Source organism: Crocodylus porosus, unplaced genomic scaffold (assembly GCF_001723895.1).
Source record: "Crocodylus porosus isolate Cpor-Errol unplaced genomic scaffold, CroPor_comp1, whole genome shotgun sequence".
NCBI classification, from domain to species: domain Eukaryota; kingdom Metazoa; phylum Chordata; order Crocodylia; family Crocodylidae; genus Crocodylus; species Crocodylus porosus.
In genome coordinates, this window is record NW_017728943.1 from 85,015,782 (window position 1) to 85,038,599 (window position 22,818).

The 22,818-nt window shown below is 44.8% G+C and overlaps 1 protein-coding gene across 1 annotated transcript in view; it reads right to left on the bottom strand.

Annotated features, from left to right (window-relative positions):
* The window catches only part of LOC109319088 (maestro heat-like repeat-containing protein family member 1), a 77,111-nt gene that overhangs the window by 34,071 nt on the left and 20,222 nt on the right, over nucleotides 1–22,818 (bottom strand). Inside the window, exons 14-22 of the mRNA XM_019548601.1 lie at nucleotides 21,897–21,940; nucleotides 20,039–20,198; nucleotides 19,232–19,284; nucleotides 18,311–18,418; nucleotides 16,596–16,706; nucleotides 13,146–13,292; nucleotides 11,651–11,779; nucleotides 3,766–3,845; nucleotides 741–873 (exon numbers count right to left, since the gene is read on the bottom strand). Of these exons, the coding sequence (XP_019404146.1) occupies nucleotides 741–873; nucleotides 3,766–3,845; nucleotides 11,651–11,779; nucleotides 13,146–13,292; nucleotides 16,596–16,706; nucleotides 18,311–18,418; nucleotides 19,232–19,284; nucleotides 20,039–20,198; nucleotides 21,897–21,940 (965 nt within the window). The remainder of the gene's footprint in view (nucleotides 1–740; nucleotides 874–3,765; nucleotides 3,846–11,650; nucleotides 11,780–13,145; nucleotides 13,293–16,595; nucleotides 16,707–18,310; nucleotides 18,419–19,231; nucleotides 19,285–20,038; nucleotides 20,199–21,896; nucleotides 21,941–22,818) is intronic.

The window sequence follows — 22,818 nt, forward strand, 5'->3', positions numbered from 1 at the left end:
GTTCCCCCACTGGGCAGGAGCCAGTGAGTTGGGGCTTTTTTTTTTTTAAGGGTCAGCAGCTGGGGTGGGTAGGACAGCCATGGTGGGGCTGGCAAAGCAGGGGGCAGTCAGGGGGTTCATGGCAGAACCTCCCACGTGGCATGGGGTAGTGGGGATCGACCTCCCTGGCCTGGCAGCAGCCAGTGACTGGGAGCTTCTTATCTTTTTTTTTTTTTTTTAAAGAACTGGGAGCTGAGAGAGAGGGCAGGGCAGCCATTGAGAGCAGTCGGGGGATGCGGCTGATTCGGAGGCTAAGCCAATTTGGCGGTGGCCAAATCGATTCACAACAGTAATTCAAATCAACCAATTGAATCACTGTCCTCTGAATCCAAAGTGAAAACTAACCACTTCACATAGGCCTAGTGTATATTCATTGGCTGAGGATCACATACCCTGTCCTATGCTTTCTATTACATAAAAGTGTCTTCTCTTGTGTTCATGTCACATCAGCTGAATTAAGCCAGTTTAGTTGCCTGGTTAGTCTGTTTAGTCCTCCATGTCATGATTTGATAGACAGCCCCTGCTTCTGAGAAACTGGGGTGCCATGCAACTTGTAACCTGCAGATCAAAAGCATGAGCATCCTCCATACAGTTCCTCTCAATCTCAGAATAAATCACTCTTATCATATTCAGTACATGCCTATTTCCACAGAGATTAGTGAATTAAAGACAGGCCTTTTTTTTTTAAAAGGACAAATTACCTCAGAGCGTTGATACTGGGTGCTATCACATACTTCTGACATGTTTTCTATTGGAGGCAGGGAAAATACACTTTTGTAGCATGTCCGGACTAGAAGTACTTTTATCTCAGGCTTCAGTGGTGGCTTCAGTTTTCTGATTAGAGAGAGAAGCTCTTTGAATGACAGTCATAATAATGTCATAATAAAGCCAGGATAACATGACTGTGGGTATGTCTGCACAAGATGCTAAATGTACAGTACACTAATTCTACCACGCATTAGCATGTTGTGGCAAAAGTCATGCTGTTGCATTGATACACAGTAGAATTAGCCTACTGCACATTAGCAAAACTAAAAAGGCATGCACTGGTGCTACTGCGCACTAGTTCCGGTTAGTGTGCATTGAGTTGATACCTGTTATTACAGGTACTAAACTTAATGCACAGTAACTCTGGTATATTAATGCATGTGTAGACATGCCCAACATTATTTATTATTTAAACACTATCAACCTTAAAAGGGTGTGAGCACTGATCACAGAAAACAGCAGAACTAAGTGTGCTTGTTTTCTAGTACGCAATGTTTCTAACATCACAAAGCAAAACCCATTTTAATAAAATTCATTTAAAACCCATTTGAATAAATTCAGGTCTCAAAAACAGGAACATTTTATTATGTTCACTTTCTCAAGTTGAAGTTCATAAGCACATACTTAAGACACAGGTGGCAATCCATGTTGTCTGAAATAATCAGGAAGAAGGTAGAGCCCTACTTTCAACCTGATGAAGAACACAGGAACTTAACTCTAATTTTCAAGAATTATTATTATATATAGAGCTCCTGGTATTACTTAGGACACTAATGTTGTATTCTGGACCCCTTGCTAGCATTTAAAACATACATTTTTTTGTAACTCCTAATGCTTCTATTGCATGATTCAGAAATTATGGCAGCACCATCTAGTGGGCATCCCTTGGAGTAACTAGGAACAATGGCCACAAAGTGACGGAGAGCAGATTTAGGTTAGACATCAGAAAGAACTTCTTTACAGTAAGAGTTACCAGAATCTGGAACGGGCTTCCAAGGGAGGTGATGCTCTCCCCTAGCTTGGGGGTCTTTAAGAGAGGCTGGACATGCACCTGGCTGGGGCCATCTAACCCCAGCGCTCTTTCCTGCCCAGGGCAGGGGGTTGGAATCGATGATCTACTGAGGTCCCTTCCCACCCAAACATCCATGAATCTGTGAATGCTAAATATTCATCTAGCTTGCTGGTCCAATTCTGTACAGTATAGCATATAGTGGTTATAAGTCTGTTTGTCATTCTACATTGTGCACGTTGTACAGTATGTATCACTGCCCTAAACTACATGGAAAATGTCAAGCTTATGCAAGTGTACAGAATTACATCACTCTCTACTAGCTGCCAAAATAAAGGTTTTAAATTTTCAGATTATACAAGCATGAAATTTTCTTGGACCATTACTAGTAGATGTTGAATACTGGAAGCTAATGCTTTGGACCACTACAAGTAGATGTTGAATACTGGAAGCTAATGCTTAAAATCCTGTCTTAAATATGCACTGAGTTGTCAATTTTTTAGTTCTTGAAAGTACACCTATTTAAAATGCTTTGAAACCACTTTCCTCTGCCAAACTGATCATTGCATTTTTAACAAAATTTTATTTGTAATCAACATATTTTAATAGCCCTATCAACAAGTGAAATATATTATAAGCTCAATGTATTAACGCTTAGCAGAATGGCAGCTAAATTAATGCAGCACATGCTATACACCATATAATCCAGCAGCACATTAAAATGCCAGAAGATTAATTATTATTCAAACGGTTGTGACACTTTCTTCAGACATTTTGTGAATGACTACTTTGCACCCAGAAGCATGGATTAGCAAGGATTCTATCCAACTGTGTTACAAAAACAATTTGTTTCAACTATATTAAACTTTGGTTAAAACTATTGCAGTTAATTCCATAACTTTTATGAACTGAGTGACACCCAATTTCAAAACTACTTTATTACAGGGCCTGCTTCCTTGCAGAGGGGCTGAGCAGCAGAGGTGGAGAATCATCTAGGTAGAGACAAGCCTGAGCCTGCACTTACGTGCTTAGGTTATCTGCTTGTCTCCTTATACTTTGCTATCTCTTCACACTTCGAGACCCCTTCAAAGAGGGCCATGGCACCCTAATTGAGAATCACTGCTTTATCACGTTGAGTGTCTGCTCTGCAGAAGGTGGTTATCTTTTTGATTTTCTGTCTGGCCTTGGACCCAGAAAATATTATAGCAGCCTAAAGGATATCCAATCAACTGATAGTAGCTGGAAAACAGTACATTCTGCTCAAAGCACATGGAAAAAACGTTATTGCTCTACATTGCTTTCAGACTAGGATTCTGCCTGCACCTCTTTCTTGCCTTCTTGGAGGCAATTCATACTCCAGAAGATTTAAGTGTTAAAAAATGGTTTATTGTGATTTTGGCTGGTGCTTTTGCAGGGGAATGCTAAGGGATGAGATTTTTGCACAGCTTCAAAGATGCCAAGTACAATTTGGCTCATACTGTAGCTGTAATACTAGTTTGTGCTTTGAAATCCATATGTTGATCTTTATATCAAAGAAAACAAGAGTAGAATCTGAATAAATGCAGCATCTCCAGTGTGTTCTCTTTTACTGACTTCTCAACATAGTCCATCAGGCACTGTTAGCCACTTACCCCACTGGACCTATTGCAGAAATGACCAAAACTTTAAAACAAACTCACTGGAAAACCTAAAGTATTACAATATATTTTAATTTTTTTAAAAATCTGTCAAGGTGAGTTCCCCACAGAGAAACTCATCACTTTATGGCATGCTTGGATTCAACCTCACTGACTTCAGGATAAGGCAAAATGGTTAAGCAAAAAAACCCAGTATTAATATTGCCTCCAAAACAAGGATTGGCAAACTCCAAGTATCAGGAACCCATTTGCTTGCTATAGTATTGACCTGTGATATGGGGATGAAATGTGAATGCTGAACTTCCATAGTACCTCAGATTAGTGACCACAATCATAGCCTGCTGGCGCACAGGGGAAGACAGCAACTGCACAGACTCTTCTTCAATCAGCTTCTACAAAACATGGAGGAGGCAGAAGAGTGACAATGAACACTAGGACTGCCACTCTAGGGTTACCATGTTTCTAGGAACCCCCCCAAAAAAGACACCTGTCACCAGGGGATGGGGGAGATGCAGGGGGAATATGGCGGGGGGGAGGGGGCAGCAACTCGCCAGTGCCATTTCCTTGCCCATTCTGTTGCCCCTCACTGACAAGCGACACACCCCCAGGCCTGCTGCTGCCTTTCACTTGACCCACTGACCCCAGCCCTGCCAGTGCCTCTCACTCCTAAACAGCAGTACCTTGCCTCCCACCCCTTGCTGGTGCCCCTCACTCCCAACCCACAGCCCTCTGGCACTGCCAGCACTCTGCACACTCAACCCACAGTCACTCATCCCGGACCCTGTGCCCCACACTCCTGATCTGTTGCCCCCTGCCCTCCTTCCAGCCATGCTGGTGCCCCTCACTCCAGACCCGCAGCTCCCTGCCAGTGCCCCTTATTCCAGACCTGCAGCCTTCTGCCTCCCTCAGCCCTGCTGCCCAAGCAGCTAATGCATTGCGCACGCATTCATGCACACATATTGTCTCACTCTCTCTCTCTCGCTCTCTCTATCCGGTTTGCTAGAGCCCACACAGGGAGCATGTGATCCCCGACAGCCAATCACTTTGCCTGCTGCTCCCAAACCCAAGCAGCCAGGCCAGGAGAACAGAAAACCCAGACAGTTCTTATTTTAACAACTCATCTGGACACAGCACAGGGGTCCAAAAAAGAGGACATGTCTGGGAAAACCTGGACATATGGTAAGCCTAATGAAACTCCATCATTATTCTGACACTTCACAAAGGACCCATAATCCTGCAACATCAATCACTACCAACTCTAGAGGGCATAGCAGGGAATCCAATCCCAACTAGAAGAAGATCTTCTAAGACAATTATTAAAGGGCTTTTCTAAAGAAAGAAATTCAATCAAGCCTTCTTATTTCTCATTCTCCTTAACCTGATTAAGCCAGTATTACAATGGCAAACAAATAGGCAGTTAAGAGAGCTAAAGGCAAATAAAGGCAGCTTGACAATACTAAAAGCAGTAAATGACTGAAAGCAAATTGTTGTCACTTGACCTGTATCACACTGCCAGAGGCTGAAAGGAAGTCTCTGGGGAGGGGCTTGCTTAGGTGGGGGTGATGATAAATCATGGCAAAGCTGAGTCACTTGTGACAGCCAGGGAAGGCTAGTCTTGACAGGCTGAGAGCATTCAGTTATAAAGGGTCCAGACTCCAAGCAAACAGAGCATTCACTTTATACCTGTTTCTCTGTCTTGATCTACACAACTCAGAAGGAAAGTATCTGAGAAAGAAGAGCTGACCCTGGGCTTGGCCTCTTTGGTCCAAAGATTGTGTTTTCTTCTTAGTTCCTAATAGAATTCCTCAGCCTTGGGAAGAATTGCCCACCCGGACAAACCCATGAGACATGAAGCAGGCATGAGAGGTAATGGAAGCGCAGAAGGGAATCTCTCAGGGGTGTAGTTTGTAGCCATGCTGGACTGAGGACATGGGCAGACACAGTTCTTTGGTAAATCTGATATCTTTTATTAGATCAACTCAAATACTTGGAAAAATTCTTATTAGCAAGCTTTTGGGCACAAACACCCTTCATCAGGATGGGGAAGCATCTGCAGATGGTCCGTGCTTTTCCTGGATTGAGTTGGAAATCAGCCAGAGGCCAGTACATATGCAAAAAAGCCAGTCAGTTAAAATGTAAATTGAGGTGGTCAGTAGGTGAGAGACAGGTGGGGGTAGGGGGACGGAGGGTGACTATAACTGTAGTCAGAGGATGAGAGATAGGAAGGGAATATCTGAAGTTTTGGCTGGAGGTAAGTGCTCTTTCCTCATCTGCTTCTCCTGCTCTTCCAGCCATTTTGTCCGGAGGCCAGCTCAGATTTGGGCCTCAGAATTTAATCTGATAAAATGTGAGAGCAGCTTGTTTTTTGGTCAAAAGTCATATGAGTTCTCTGGTTGTTGGTTGGTGAACAGTCTAGAATATTTGTGAAATTCAGAGAACTCTGCAGTGGTTGTCATGAAGATGTGGAGATATTTTTTGTTGGTTGTGGGTCTCCTGCCCATTACCTCAACAGGAAAACTGTCATCTAAAATTTCCTTGCATGGCTCCACATATGTCTCATTTTTCCTGCTGCTGGAAGAACATCTGATGAACAGTTTCAATACACTGACCTGGAGAAACTGATGGTCAAAGACTAAACTTTTCACCATGACTCAACACCTAAAGAATGCCCATGGCAAAATGATTAAACCATGTTGACTATCCAGAACTCTAGGTGTCAGCTACCTGACCCCAAAGCTTCAGGGCTGGTCCCCAAAGCAGAGCAAGTGAGGAAATAAAATTGAAGGCCATGGCAAAGAAACAGTAGTACTTTTGCTCTCTTGTACTATTAACATCTGTAGCTGTATGCTCTCCCTTTTCTTGCACCGGCTAGTCAGAGGAAGAAGGTAAGAAAGACTCCAGTTGTTGGTGAGGCCTGGAAGGCCACCCTGAAATCATCCTGAGCATAAAAAAACCTTCTACCACCTGGCTCCAGTTAGCAAATGACAAGGATAATGCGGATAATGGTAAACTGTCATGGAGGGGAAAACCCAAGCAACTGAATCCAGTTAGTCATTATCCCTCCAGGGGCTGCTGAAAGTAGGCATCAAGCAATGCTGGGAAGAGCACTTCAAGACTTTACTCAACTGTGAATCTGAGGTATCAGCCGCCACCATCATGTCCATCCCTCAACGCCCAGGAATAGAACTAGGTTTAAACTAGGTTCACCAGGGACAGGGACACAGAGGAGCATGAGGACACTTCACCGTCAAGCCAGATGACACTCACAGGTAGTACCCAGGTAAGTGACAGGGACCAGGGCAGGCTTAGGAACAAGGGGGCAGCATGGCCACTTATAGGAGGCCTCAAAAGCCTCTACACAAATGTTTGAAGCATGGGGAATAAGCAGGAGGAACTCACCCTCCTGCTAGCTAGGAAAAACCCAGACCTAGTTAAGCTCATGGAAACCTGATGGGATTCTACCCATGACTGGGCAGTAGACATCAGGGGATACAGGCTGTACAGGTGAGACAGAGCAGGGAAAAGAGTAGGGGTGTAGCACTCAAAGAGCAATACACACCCTCAATGATCAGGAGGGGCTTAAAGGAGGGGCAAAATGAGGCACTCTGGGTAAGAATGCAAGGGGGGCATGAGGAAAGGGACTTGATAGTGCACGTCTACTGTGGACCATCTCACCAGGGGGATGAACTGGACCTGGAATTCTCAGATCAGCTCATGGAGGCTGTAAATTCAAGGGATGTGGTTGTCATGGGTGACCTAAACTACCCAGACATCTGTTGGGAGGAGCAGTCAGCCAGGTCTGACCACTCACGTAGGTTCCTAGCCAGGATACAGGACCTCCACCTAACCCAGGAGGTACATAATCCCACCAGGGGAAATGCCTTGCTGGAATTGGTCCTTGCCACAGACGATGACTTGGTGAGCGGTCTTCGGGTACTCAACCACCTGAGTGACAGTGATCATCCCCTGCTGGAATTTACTATCCAGCGCTGGCTGGTGAAAGGAAGCAGCAAGGCAGAGGTTCTCAACTTTAGGAGAGCCAACTTCTGTAAGCTAATAAGGTTAGTAGGAAAGGCATTGGGATCTTGGAGCTTCAATGAGATAGGAGTCCAAGACAGGTGGTTGTTCCTCAAAAGATGATCTTCTGAGCTCAAAGGGAGTCAGTTCCAATGCGCACCAAGGAGGACAGAAGTGCTAAGAAGCCCCCATGGCTCAGCAAAGGCATCCAGGAATGCCTGAGGGCAAAAATGGAGGCATACAAACAGTGGAAGCAAGGGGCTATCACCAAGGAGGATTACATCTCCGTTGCTTGGGACTGCAGGGATGCTGTTAGGAAGGCCAAGGCAGAGATGGAGCTAGGGCTAGCGACCAGAATTAAGGATAATAAAAAGTCCTTTTTAAAATATATAGGAAGTAAGAAGAAGGCACCGGGTAATGTGGGGCCCCTACAGGATAGGCTTGGCAATCTGGTGATAACAGTAAATGAAAAAGCTGACCTCTTTAACGAATTCTTTGCCCGGTGCCTGAACAGGGATCGGGACATCTCCCTCACTAGAATTGCAGACGGACCCAGGGGAGGCACTGCCATGCCTAGGGTCAGGGATGATTCAGTTAAGGAACTTTTGGAGGGGCTGGATGTGTTTAAATCAGTAAATCCAGATGCTCTTTACCTGAGGGTGCTGAGGGAATTGGCGGGGGTTATAGTGGGGCCCTGGCACAGCTCTATGAATGCTTGTGGAGCACTGGCCATATACCAGAGGATTGGAGAAGGGCCAATGTGGTCCCCATTTACAAGAAGGGGAGAAAAGATGACCCCGGCAATTATAGGCCAGTCAGTCTTACCTCAGTCTTTGGGAAGACCTTTGAGAAAATTATCAAGGCGCATATCTCCAAGGGCCCAGCAGGGGAGGTAATGCTCAACATGGGTTCACTGAGGGCAGATTCTGCCTAACCTGGTTTCTTTTTATGATCAGGTCACAATGTCCCTGGACAAATGCGTCAAGGTTGATGTCATCTTCCTGGACTTTAAGAAAGTCCTTGACATGGTTTCCCACCACAGTCTCTTAAAAAAGCCTGGTGACTGCAGCACTGATGCCTACACAGTCAGATGAGTGGCAAATTGACTAGATGGTTGCACTCAGAGAGTGGTGGTGGATGGGTCATTTTCGACCTGGAGGGATGTGGGTAGTGGAGTCCCCCAGGGTTCGGTCCTGGGGCCTGTACTGTTCAACATTTTTATCAGTGATCTGGATGTGGGTATGGAATGCATGCTGTCCAAATTTGCTGACAACACCAAGTTGTGGGGCAAGGTGGGCATGCTGGAGGGGAGGGACAGAATCCAGCTAGATCTAGACAGGTTACAGTGGTGGGAGGATGACAATAGGATGGAATTCAACAAAGACAAGTGCAGGGTGCTGCATCTAGGGAGAAGGAACCAGCAACACATCTATAGGCTGGGGAACACCCTTCTTGTCAACACGGTGGCAGAAAGGGATCTTGGAGTCATTGTTGACTCCAGGATGAACTTGAGCCGCCAATGCGAGGAAGTGGTCAGTAAGGCTAACCACAACTTGTTGTGCATCTACATACTCATCACAAGCAGGTCCAGGGAGGTGATCCTTCCCCTCTATGTAGCACTGGTCAGGCCACAGCTGGAGTTCTGCATCCAGTTCTGGGTGCTGCACTTCAAGAGGGATGTGGCTAGCATCGAGAGGGTCCAGAGAAGGGTCACTTGCATTATCAGGGGGTAGCAGGGCAGGCCCTATGAAGAGAGGATAAAGGGCCTGAATCTATTCAGCCTCCACAAGAGAAGGCTGAGAGGGGATCTGATGGCTGTTTACAAACTCACCAGGGGGGATCAGTGGGAGTTGGCAAAGCTCTGTTTCCCTGGGCACCATCCAGGGTTACTAGTAATAACGGCCACAAATTGTTAGAGAGAAGGTTCAGGCTGGACATCAGGAGACACTACTTTACAGTTAGGCCTGCCAGGCTCTGGAATGGGCTCCCAAATGGAGTGGTACTCTCCCCTACTTTGAAGGTCTTCAAGAGGAGGCTGGACAGATATTTGGCTGGGGTGATATGATCCCTATTGCTGCCCGAGGCAGGGGGTAAGACCAGATGATCTGTTTAGGTCCCTTCCAACCCTAATTACTATGATACTATGAACTTCTTGCTGATCCCCCATCCTTCAGGGAAGTCTGGTGTGCTATCACTCAGACAAAGAACAATAAGGTGCTAGGCCCAGACAGCATCCCTACAGAGGTCTTCAAAGATGGTGGAACAGCACTAACGCAAAATTTTCACCAACTCATCAAAATATGGGTTAGTGAGGAAGTTCTACCTGACTTAAAGAATGCCAACATTGTGACCATCTTCAAGAAAGGGGATAAGTCAGTACATGGGAACTACCAAGACATTGCCCTCCTCTCCACTGCTGGGAAGATTCTTACATCCTTCTGAATCGCCTCTTCCCCATTGCTGAAGATGTCCTTCCAGAATCCCAGTGTGGCCTGAGATGATCTTAGGGTACCACTGACATGATTTTTGTTTCACAACAGATCCAGGAGAAGTGAAGAGAGCACCATCAGGTGCTGTTTATGACATTCTCCATCAATCATGACCTCTTCATCAATCATAGACGGTGCTGGCTAGGTTTAGTTGTCCACTGAAGTTCATCAGTGTCCTCAGGCTACTCTATAATGGGATGACCAGCACAGTCCTTTTCAATGGATCAGAGACAGATCTATTTACCATTCATACTAGTGTCATACTGCATCATCACCCCAACTCTTTTTTCCACCTATCTTTATGTGATTTTGTTTCGCATCTGTGACCATCTTCCTCCTGGAATTGAGGTTGAGTAGCAAATGGGTAGTCAGCTTTTCAACCTGCAGTACCTTCGCAGCAACATGAAAACTACCAGTTCTTTGCTGGAGAGTGGGAGAACCTGGGCCTCCCTCTCCCTAGACAAATTCCATAACCACTGATGTATTTGTGAGAGGGCCCACCTCCTTCATGTAACTTACATGGACTTTACATGACTTCCTGTGTGGAATAGCATCTCACACCCACATAAGTTGCCAAAAATCCTGCTTACGTGGCTATCTTTAGCAGTGTGAATTCTATTTACTCATCTAAAGAAGGGCTTTGATTTGGGCCTTAGGTCTTATGGAGGGTTATTTCCATCTTTCCCCAGTTAATTGGGTAGGGTCTTAGATGGAAAGGAGCCAACTCCTTCAACCTAAGATTGACACAAAAATATTTCTTTTATTAACATTATGATTCAAAATGAATACCTTTTGTATTATCTTGGAGATTTGTTAATTTGAATCTATCAAATTATTTTTAATTGTGCCTTTAATTTGATCATTACATTGTTCTATCTTTAATTAGCTTAGTGAAATTTCAGGAAATTAGCTCAGTAATATACTTGCTTAAATGCATATTTGTATACTTATCCTTCTTAAAAAAAATTAAATAAAAAAAAAAAAAAGAACTGGTTTGTTCCATCATATTGTAACATATGCCATGAGCCCAAGGACACATGTAACATCAGGTAAGAAATCTACAAGTCACAATGCTTTTGGATTAATAATGTAAGTCGTCTCAGAAGGCCAATTATTCTCTGAAATATAATGCTGCCCCTGGCTTGGGGCTCCTATAGATACCCCTGGCTGCTTTGATTTTAAACTGCCTGTTGCATCCTTTTCTTGTTCCTGAATTTTGTAACCTCCAAACCAGCCTTTTCCTCAACCAGCAAGGTTCAGGGTTGCCAACCCAAGGCAGTTTTTTTTACTGGCAATCTGCCTACCTGCTACCCAGTCATGGTATAGGCAGATCAGAGGCAGCACCAGGAGCAACACTGTAAAGCCCTGAGAAGAGCTACCTTAGGGTGCTGTACTCCTACTCAGACGTCAGGTGGTACTGCTATGCTTTAAAAATGCAGCTAGCTTGTTTTCCAGCTGTAGAGTTTCAGATGTTCCATGCTATTAGGGAGCTGATTTTGTAGAGGTGTTTGTGCTTCCTGACTTATGGCTGGTGCAGTGTCTTTATGGAATTTACAGACAGGCATTTTCAGCCTTGTTATTTGTGAATAGTCATAAGTTTACAGACAGTTAGCAACCCTGGCTCGGTTACTCCAAGATTTGTACCAATACAAATGAGAGCAGAAGTTGGTCCTTTTGCAAATTTTACTCACCATCATAAATGCTGCAATCACCGCTTTCTGTGAGAACTCATGGGTTTCTTTTGCTGTGTCGGCAATGTCACCCACTGTTCTTGTGAATGTAGCCATTGATCTCAGAAAGCTCAGCTTTAGACTCAGGTCCTAAACCCCTCCCAGGAACAAAGAAAATAACAGTTTAATGCATTAATGATAGCTCAATACCAGGAGAAGTAAAGCAGCTGAGACCTTATCTAGACTAGGCTATAAAGGTGAGACATTAGATCTGAGTAGCTTTCAACTGGCTACAGTTTTCCACATTCAAAAGTACTGTGCCTTTGTCTTGGTTTGAGTTTTAGAATGTGCTGATTAGATCAAGTAAGTTATTGTGATCTAGCACTGCACATTTACACTGTAGTTTATGCAAGGCCTCCTGGGTCATGTCAAAATACAGTAGCCTGTATCCAGCTCCCACCACCTGTATTTTAAAAACAGGTTTTTTTCACATCACCTAAAAGCCAACGTCTGGTCTCCTTTCCTGCCAGTGGAGAAGGAGTAATTATTATGTGCTGAAACCTTGCAACCTACTTATATTTAATGTTAAAAGACAGTCACAGTTGGGATCCTTTCTAGATGCAGGAAAACCAGGAATGTAAAAAAAAGGCCCAAACATATTTAGTCTGTCCATACTATCATTTAGTTTAATTCTCATGGGAAATAGAACACTCCATTAAGGTTATAATTAATCATTTTGTGGTGAAAAGAGTTACTTCAGACATTGGGATAAGAGTCTGGAAAACCCCAACTACATCATGGGTAAGTCTTGGAATTTAAAATAAATAAGAAATAAACAGCGTGCAACTGGTCTGATCTCATAGTTGTAAAAATATGTAGTCCCTTAATTCCTTTGATCAGATGAAAAGGGATATTTAACAAACTTTTCTGCAGCTTCTAGGCTAAAAAAACTCATAAACCTCCTTCTGCCATGAGACTGTCATAAAGCAAAAATCATAGAATTCCCCTTTTTCCTTGATGCCAACTCTCATAAAAAGGAGAACAAGCAAGATCGCTATATTTGGACATCATTTCATAAACCCACTGAACTGATAAAGTTACTGTCAGTCTCATTTTAATCTCAGAGCTACCCATGGACATGCAAGGATGGTCACAGGCACTGAGGAAGTGAGTGGGGAATTTTATCTTTTCTTGGAACTGTTTTTCTTAGCACCGAAGCAGAAATCTTTGCCCTGGGAATTACATGAGAGCAAGTCTTCCTTCAGAATCCAGCATGGAAAGCTTTGTAGCCACATTTTGAAGGTGAGCTGTGGGATGCCAAACCCAGGAGGCCCACTTTTCAGAACATTCAAGTATTCTGGCAACTCAAGCCATAATACAATGAAGTTTAAAGCCCCATGAGACAAATTTCTAGTACAGACAAGCTGGGCCTAATGAAAAGATTGTTACAACCTTAGGACCTCAGAAGTTTAGGAATGAGTAAGGAATCCATAGCAATTAGTCCTGTACACAGTACCATGGCTGAGGCAGTGCAGCGGCGGAAGTGGTGTAACATTTGGAAGAGAATGTTGTCCACCAAGGGCAGGATACTGTCCTTTGTTTCCATGGCCACTTGGTCATAGCAAAGATGGAGTGTGCTGAATGACCTCCTCCACTCATTCTGCTGTAACAAAAAGGAAGACATACACAGACTCATCTTTGAGATCACTTCCTCTCATGAATGATCTCACACCTCCCTCCCCACAGAACTGCTGCAATCACTAAGTTTTAGACAACTTTCTATAGACTGAGAGAGAACCTGTAGAGAAGCACATGTGTCAGAGACCACAAAGGATTATTATGATAATCTGATCTGACTTCTGAAGTAGCCTAGGCTAGTGATACTCAACCTTTTTCCTTGGCAGGCTAGATGGGCTGTGCCTGGTCAGCCCATGGACCGGATATGACCAGTGGCCCTGATCTGGTGCTGGGGGCAGACACAGCAGGGCCTCATCTGGTCACAAAGAGGGGGTGGGGATGGTAGGGGAGTAGCCTGGGCCATGGGGATGACAGGACCCAGATCTGGGACTAGCTACTCAGATCAAGGACAACAAGAAGTCCTTTTTTAAATACACAGGGGGCAAAAAGAAGGTACTGGGTAACGTGGGGCCCGTGCAAGACACTCTAGGAAATTTTGTTGTCACACCAGACGACAAAGCTAACCCATTTAACAACTTCTTTGCCACCATTTTCCTTAGCAGGGACCGGATCAGCCCCCGCCACCGAGCCCCCCTCAGGCCCCAGGGGAGGCGTACCTAGGCCAAGGGTCAGGGAGGATCTAGTCAGGGAACTTCTAGAGGGACTGGATGTATTTAAATCAGCCGGTCCAGACGATCTCCACCCCAGAGTGCTGAGGGAATTAGCTGAGGTCATTGCAGGACCCCTGGCACAGCTGTATGAGCACTCGTGGTGCTCAGGAGTGGTGCCAGAGGACTGGAAGAGGGCCAATGTGGTTCCCATCTTCAAAAAAGGGAGGAAGGAGGACCCAGGGAACTATAGACAGTCTTACTTCAATCCTGGGTAAGCTTTTTGAGAGAATTATTCTGGCACATATCCACGAGGGGCCAGTGGGGGAGAGCATGCTTGGGGGCAAGCAACACGGGTTCATTAGCAGCAGGTCCTGCCAGACCAACCTGGTGGCCTTGTATGACCAGGTCACCAAATCCTTAGATGCAGGGGTTACAGTGGACACAGTCTTCCTGGACTTTCGGAAGGCTTTCAACACTGTCTCTCACCCCGTTCTCATTAAAGAACTGGGGGACTGTGGCATCGACACCTACACAGTCAGATGGGTCACAAATTTGCTGGTGGGCCACACCTAGAGAGTTGTGGTGGATGGGTCAGTTTTGACCTGGAGGGATGTGAGCAGTGGGGTCCCTCAGGGCTTGGTTCTCGGGCCGCACTGTTCAATATCTTCATCAGTGACTTGGACGACGGGGTAAAAAGCACCTTGTTCAAATTTGCTGACAACACGAAGATGTGGGGGGATGTGGGCATGCTAGATGGGAGGCATAGGCTGCAGTCGGACCTAGATAGGTTACAGGGGTGGGTGGATGAGAACAAGATGGGATTCAACACTGACGAGTGCAAGGTGATGCACCCGGGGAGGAAGCATCAGCACCATACCTACAGGCTGGGGAACTCCCTTCTTGTCAGTGCAGAGGCAGAAAAGGATCTTGGAGTCATCATTAATGCCAAGATGAACATGAGTCGGCAGTGTGGGGATGCAGTTAGGAAGGCCAACCGTACCTTGTCATGCACCCACAGATGCATCTCGAGCAGGTCCAGGGAGGTGATCCTCCCCCTCTATGCAACACTGGTCAGGCCACAGCTGGAGTACTGCGTCCACTTCTGGGCACCGCACTTCAAGAGGGATGTGGACAGCATGGAGAGGGCCCAGAGGAGGGCCACTCACATGATCAGGGGGCAGCAGGGCAGGCCCTATGAGGGGAGGCTACGGGACCTGAACCTGTTCAGCCTCCACAAGAGAAGGCTGAGGGGGGATCTAGTGGCTTGTTACAAACTAGTCAGAGGGGACCAGCAGGCACTGGGGGAGTCCCTGTTCCCCCGAGCACTACCAGGAGTGACTAGAAATAACGGTCACAAGCTGGCAGAGGGTAGATTCAGACTAGATATCAGGAGGCGCTACTTCATGGTCAGGGCAGCTAGGATCTGGAACCAACTTCCAAGAGAAGTGGTGCTGGCTCCTACCGTGGGGGTTTTTAAGACAAGGCTAGATGAACACCTTGCTGGGGTCATTTGACCCAAATATTTTTTCCTGCCAAGGCAGGGGGTCAGACTTGATGATCTGCTCAGGTCCCTTCCGACCCTAGAAACTATGAAACTATGACCCAGCCCCAATCCAGTGCTACAGAGGGGAGAGGCAAGGTCTGGCCCTGATATGGCTATGCTGTGGGAGATAGTGTGGGAACTTAGGGGGTGGAGGGTGGCTTGTGGGGAGCCTTGTGAGCCAGATGCAATGGCTCTGTAGGCCGTACTTGGCCCATGGGGCAGAGGTTGAGCACCCAGGGCACAGGCTATAGGATTTCACCTAGTGACTATGGCAGTGGAGGAAGAATCATTCTTCCATCCTAACAGAGAATATTACTGAGCCCTGTAACTTGTGAGCAAAACTAGAGGGAATCTAAGCCAGACTTTTGGAAAGACATGTAATTTTGGTTTAAGGCTCATGTGGAAGGAATTCACCAGAGATAAATACTTGGAAAGGAAACATCCATTTATGAATGCCTTAACCCACCACTGAAAAGAGAGGAGTTTAAATATCAGAACAGGTTCAAAGCTAAGCAGCATCCTCTCCTGGTAGCGGCTGTGATACCAACACACTCAAGTGGCCTCTTCCAAGGCAATATGGCAACATTTCTCAATTATGGCATTTGATAAGATCCAGCCCCATAATTCCTTATTCCAGCCACATAATTCCAGGGAGATTGCTAATATGAATAGTTTCAGGAGAAAGATTTGAGGATAGGGTCCACAATTTGTATCAATGAGACCCAGAGGTTGAGACTGTAATCTTGCAGAGTCAGGAAATTCAGGTTCCCCCAATAGCCTTAACTCTAACACCCTGTGCCTTGCATCTTTTTTCTTTCCTGCTCCAAACAGCTCATGAAGACAGTGTGTTCAGAAAGCAGAACGGATGCAGTTCTGGGCCTCATGGACTCGCATGTTTCCCGAGTTTTACTGCAACTAGAATACCTCACTCCTAACCCAGATTACACATCAGGCAGTGCAATGTCCTGTTTCGCAAGTGCAACTCATAGTGATAAAAGACTTCACTTTCCCTTGTACCGTGAGGCCTGCATACTTGACCCCAGAAATGTCACTGAAAAGAGGCAAACATAGAAAAGCATGCCTTGCAAGCTATGCCTGAGAAGCAGTTTCACAAAAAACAGCAGTTGAGCTCTACCTCACTGAGTGAACCTTCCTCTGGGATCAGCTGGTTACTGAATTCCTGCAGCACCACTAAGGTGTCGTTGAGGTGGCGAGTAGCTGTGAGACTGATGGCAGAAGCAATCCCCTAAAACATAGAGTCATGCCTCAGCCTAGAACAATCTCTTTTTCCATGATCCTCACCTGCATTCCTTACCTCGGCCTCCTCACTTCCCTTCTCAAACTGTGAAGACCTTCACAGGCTTTCCTTTTCATTCCCCTTTCAGACAAGGAGGCATGGCCTTCCATCATTACCCTCCTTCTTCCTCCAGTCTAATGAAAGATCTTTGATAGCTACTTTATACCTTTCTCTTCTCCCTCCTTCACCCTAAGATTATGCAATTTCTCCCACTTCGATGCTTGCAGAGATATTTGAGGGCTCCACAATAATTTGCAGTCCTCCTCTTCAGTATTTGGAAACTCTTTTTGTTCCCTTCCTTCCCTACAAAGATTCATTGCCTAACCCCTCAACTATCCTCACCTCTCTCTCAGCTTCTTCCTGATGAGAAGTTTGCAGTATGATGATGAGATACTCCCTCACAAACTCTTTGCTTCTGGATACCCGTAATACTGTCCCATAAAATTTATATGGGAAATACTACAAAAAAATAACATTCTCATTAAATACACTAAAACAAATGTTGTTCCTGTTAGTAGTTTTGGAGATCATAGTTTGCACTGTCCTGTCTTGGTGGAACAAAAATTACTTCCTCCAAACCATTTTCTATTGATGCTGATGGCCTTGTTCCTTGCTTACACTGATAGGTTGATATTTGGGAAAAATAATTCAGATTCAAGATAATACCTTACGTGTTTTCAAAAAAAATGCACCATTATGGTCACCATTTGGTTGACAGTAAGGAATGGTAGTTTATGGCAGAGGTAATAAGGGCTAGATACTATCTGACTGATTTCTTTACTATCTGATGAACAGTATTGTGGTACATTATAACTCTGCAAAATGAAATTTTGATTCTTTTCATGTATCTAACAGTGAAATATTACTGCTTTGAAGATTGCACCTGGCCATCATCACCGATAGTATTTGGAATGTAGCTTTTCCACATCACTATCATCATCTATTTACTGAAGCTGAGATTTTAGTGCATGTTTCAAAGCAGGCCCATAATTCCATACATAAGCAGGAAAACTGGGGCGCTGGTTTTTATGAGCTGTCAAGTGTTCAGCACTTCCAGTGACTATTCTGGCAATATGCTGTCTAATACTATCAGAGGATCTGGATCCAGAGTTGGAGAAATGTAGGCAAGAAGACAGTTGGAGGGAAATATTGCTCTTGAAAAGCAGATTTTCCCATCTATCATAGACCATAAATGGTGACTTATTAGCATTTTATGCAGCATACAATATTCTATAGAGATTTTTAGTGGGTCATTATACAACAGTTATGGCAGAAGTATATTTTAAAAAGGCATGAAATGAGAAGAGGCTAAGTGCTTAAGTATCTGCTTAATTTAAACATATGAAGAGTACTACTGAAGTCAACAGAAGTCAAATAGGAATTTACAAATTCTAATACAAAATAGAACAAAAGAACTCTAACTTGTGTTTCTTAAACACCAACCTTATAATTCAGGCTATCTAGCATTCTTTTATCTCCCCAGAAACATTAACAACTCTGGAAGACTTCACTTACTGTTTCACTCTTATACAATCAATAAATAGAGGACTGACCTTATCTTGGGGCCCCTGAGAGTAGCTTTTGCTTTTTACAAGGATCTCATCTACAAGCTCACGGGACCATGCATCATCCATAATGGATTCCACTGACATTTCTAAAAGCTGTTGGAGGGTAGGATAAAGAATCTGTTACAAATATTTATACTCCTCAAACTTATTGCTGCCTTCTATTTTCAAAATAGTCTAGGACTTAGAGATAGAAACTACACGATGATTCACTTCCTCTGATATCCTGGCTCTGACCACAGCCTTGGCAGATACTTCAGAGATAAGTGTATGTAAGTATAAGACAGGTTGGAGACCTGACCTTATGCCCATAATGCACCAGCCAACATAGCCATGTCAGTATACTGACAGACACTCATTGCACCGAGTATAGACCTAATGCATGTTACTTCCACTCCAGAGTGGAAGGAAGAAGGTGGATCTTCAACAACCCCATAATGTGCTGCTAGAGTCATAGTTGTAAGGCAGGGGTGGCCAAGTTGCAGCATGCATGCCATAAGTGTTATACAGCAGTTCAGAAAGGGGACAAACAGTGCAGTGGTAGATAGGATAAGAAGCAGAAAGCAGAGCAGCGGACTGGGTAGGGAGCATTGGGCAGGAAGGAGAAAGCAGAGTAGCAGATTGTACAGTGGAAGGGGATCAGAGAGGCACTTGGGGAGGGTGCAGGGCTAATTGTGGCATGCCTGCCAAAAAAGTTGGCCCCCATTGTTGTAATGCATGCCATGTTTGGAAACACTGGCATTGTTCTGTTGCTGTGTAGATATATTTGGAAAGGATATGCAAAGCAACTTATCATATCATATAATAGGAGAAACATCAATGATTCTTTGCTTAGTGTGAATGGAACACAACAGAGATACTGATGATGGGATAAAGAAGATGGATGTTAGAAAGAGGGCTGACTTTTACCATAAGCAGCTTGCCCTTCCATGTCTTCTCTTCCAGAGTTTCCTTATTATGTTCTGGAAGGGACAGAAATGTTGCTGGTTAGCAAAAATGGTATAAATGCTGTTCAGACTGAGTCAGCAAAACACAATGGAAACCTAGAATGTCAGTGAAAAGTGAGTTGCACCAAATAAGATGGATGCTTTTGCTTGATTATCAACATGTCAGTATGAAATATGAGCAAACCACGTAACCACTGAAAGAATTACAAAAGTAAGAGCCGGATTTGCCATCTCTTGAACTCTTTTAATTGAGCTGAACACCTTTCTGGAAATTGTTCTTTTGTCAAACATGTTCTTGGGTTCAATAGAGCAGTGGTTTTCAAACTTTTTCACACTGGGACCCATTAGCATAACAATCAGCTTGCTGTGACCCACACCCTCAGGGTGTCTCTTTCTCTCTCCCTCTGTCTTCCCTCCTCCTCTCTCTTCCTCTTTCTTCCCTGCTTCCCCTTCCAAAAGAGAGAAAGAAAAGCATGTTTGCAATTAAACCCTATCAAGCTGGGTATGCAAGAAAAAGACACATTTTGTGTATTTATTCACTAATGTGAGACATCAACCCCCAATACTCAGCTAGACACATTCAGAGAAGACAGTGTGAAAATAAAAACTTCAAATAACTTTTGCAGGAGCAAGAGCATATAGGTCTACAAAATGTTTCCCAACACATATTCCTGTCACTTCTGTGGGGTGATGCAACTGAACTGTTTGCCAATCGTAAATGGGAAGGACTGATCACACACACCAGCTGTTTGATGTTCTGCTCCCCTACCTTCCAGATATTTTATGAGCTCAGGAATCTGCTCTGTCCACAGCTGCCCCAAAACTGAGTGCATCACAGGGTGAAGAGAATTGATAGGGTGGAGGGCATGAAGCAGTTGGAGGGCAATAATCCCAGAATCCCCACCCTTGTAGGGATACAATGAAATTACCTGATAAATGAAGAGACAGAGTTAAATTTAAGGCACTAACAGTGAAAGGAAAGTTAGGAGATTCAGTTCTAATGCTACACATTGTCTCTTAAAATATCACTTGTGTATGGATGGGGACCAGCAGAGGGGCTGGAAGGGACCTTACATATCACTGGATCCAGCCCCCCTGCACTTGGGGAGGAAAGACTTCTGGGATCAGATGATCTTATCAAGATGGGCATAAAGACATTGTTTGAAGATCATCAGGATGTGTGACTGCACTACCTCTGGGGGAGCCTGTTCCAAACCCTTGGTACTCAACTCATAAAGAAAATTTTTCTTATGTCTAGCTTGAAGCAATCCTCAGTCAGCTTGTGCCTATTATTTCTTGTCCTTCCCTGGGGGGGCCTTGGGGAACAGATGCTCCCCCAGGCCCTGATGTACAACCTTGATATACTTATAGGCTGCCACCAAGTTCCCTCTGAGTTTTCTCTTCTCCAGGCTGAATAGTACCAAGTCTTTCAGCCTCTCCTCATATAACCTGCTCTCTAGGCCTCTAATCATGTTCATGGCTGTCCTTTGGACTCTCTCAAGCTTCTTCACCTCCTTCCTGAAGTGCAGCACCCAGAACTAGACATGGAAATCCAGCTGCAGCCTCATCAAGGCTGAGTAGAGAGGGAGGAGGACATTCTTAGACTTGCTTGAGATGCCTTGGTAGATGCATGCCAGTGTTTGATCTATCTCTGCCAGCTATGCCATTGCCTTGTTGGTTCATGTTCATTTTGTTCACATTCATTATCACGACACCCAGGTCTCATTCAGATTTTGTTCTAGCAAGCATAGCACTGCCAAGCCTGTAAGTGTGTTGTGGATTATATCTCCCCAGATGGAGCACTTTACATTTCTCCATATTAAATGACATCAGATTGAGGTCCACCCACCTCGCAAGCCTACCCAGGACAGGGGGTCAGACTTGATGATCTACTGATGTCCCTTTCAACCCTAAAGTCTATGAATCTATGAAAGGTCAGCCTGTATTGCCAGCCTGTCTCCAAGCATGACCACACTCCCCTATAGTTTGGTATCATCTGCGAACTTTGCTAGTTCATTTTTAATACCTGAATCCAAATCGTTGATGGACATGTTGAAAAGTACTTGTCTGAGTACTGAACTCTGAGGGACACCACTGGTCACCCTCCGCCATTATGACTCAGTTCCATCAATCTATTCTCTGGGTCCTACCACAGAGCCAGTGACCTAGCCACTGGACCGTAAAGTAGCTGAGGCTGCATTTTCCCAATTTTTTCATGAGGACTTCATGGGAGACCAGCTGTAACATGGCAGCTTTGTACCTTTGGCAGTGGGAGTGCATGGGGCAGGGATGGCTACCATGCTGCGATACCAGCTATTTTGGCACCCCTTTCCCAAAGTCATTGCTTAAGACCACTGCCCTGAACACTCCTATTCAGATTTACTACAGGTGACCAGCATTGTCTGAAATAGCTATATATCTGAGCAGTCCCACAAGAGCATGCAAAAATCTGAATGGCAGATTTTAGAGATAAGCCCATCAAGCATGATATAAGAAAACCTTGGTTGGCCTAAACACAGCACACTGTAGTTTCACAGATAACAAATTTTAAATGTCTTATGATATAGTACTCAATTAGGTGCAAATATTCTGCACCAAAGAAGTGAATTACAGGTCCAATCACTTACTAAAAGGCGTAGCAAGAGTGCCTGAGGTGTTGGGAGCTCAGCCGCTGCCAAAAGAAGAAAGAGAACCACCTTGAAAGAGAGTACATTTCTTGTGCAAAATAGAGCAGTATCTGAATGGAAGGCAAATTATTGCATAAGAACGAGCCACCACTTCCCCTGTGCTCCCCTTCCATTCCCTCCCCCCCATTTAAGAGAAATAAAATTAGAAAACTTTTACAATCAGTATTTCAAAAGAGAAAACAAATATGTAGATTGTGGAACCTCCCAGACGCTACTGCACAAACTAACAACACCCCCAGAGCATTCACATGCCTTCTTGGGAATGAACTTTGCTTTGCATTTCAGGTGCCCTTCAGGGGTCTTAATCCAAACTAATTCAATCTCATCCATGATAGAAAGATGAACTGTAGAAGACCACAAATGAAAAAAAAAAATGTGTTATGCTCCAAAATAACTCAAGATGAAATTGATATACAGGTTTCCCTCACTTTATGTGGGTTCTGCATATGTGAATTTGCTTTTATGCAATGACCCTTTTTACACCTCAAATTCGTTATATGCAAGGTAAATTAACTCTTATGCGATCAGCAAAAGGTAAGTCTGTGGGGGGAGGGGAAAGGGCCATGGGCTTGGGGTGGGGGCAGATGGAGGGAGCAGGGCACAGGCAGGAGCAGGGGCTGGGGTGAGTGGGGCCTCAATCTGCTCCCCCCACCAGTGGTGAGAGAGGGAGTAGGACTGGGGCACAGGCAGACATTGCACAGCAGGAGCGGGGCGCAGGACAGGGGGCTCTTCCCGGTGAGGGGGTTGGGCCATGCTGTGCTTGGGGCGGGTGGCAGTGGCTCTGGGAGAGGGCCTATGGGGGCAGGCTGCAGCCACCCCAAAATTTGCCATAGCCCCCCCAACAACTGTCCCAACACTGACA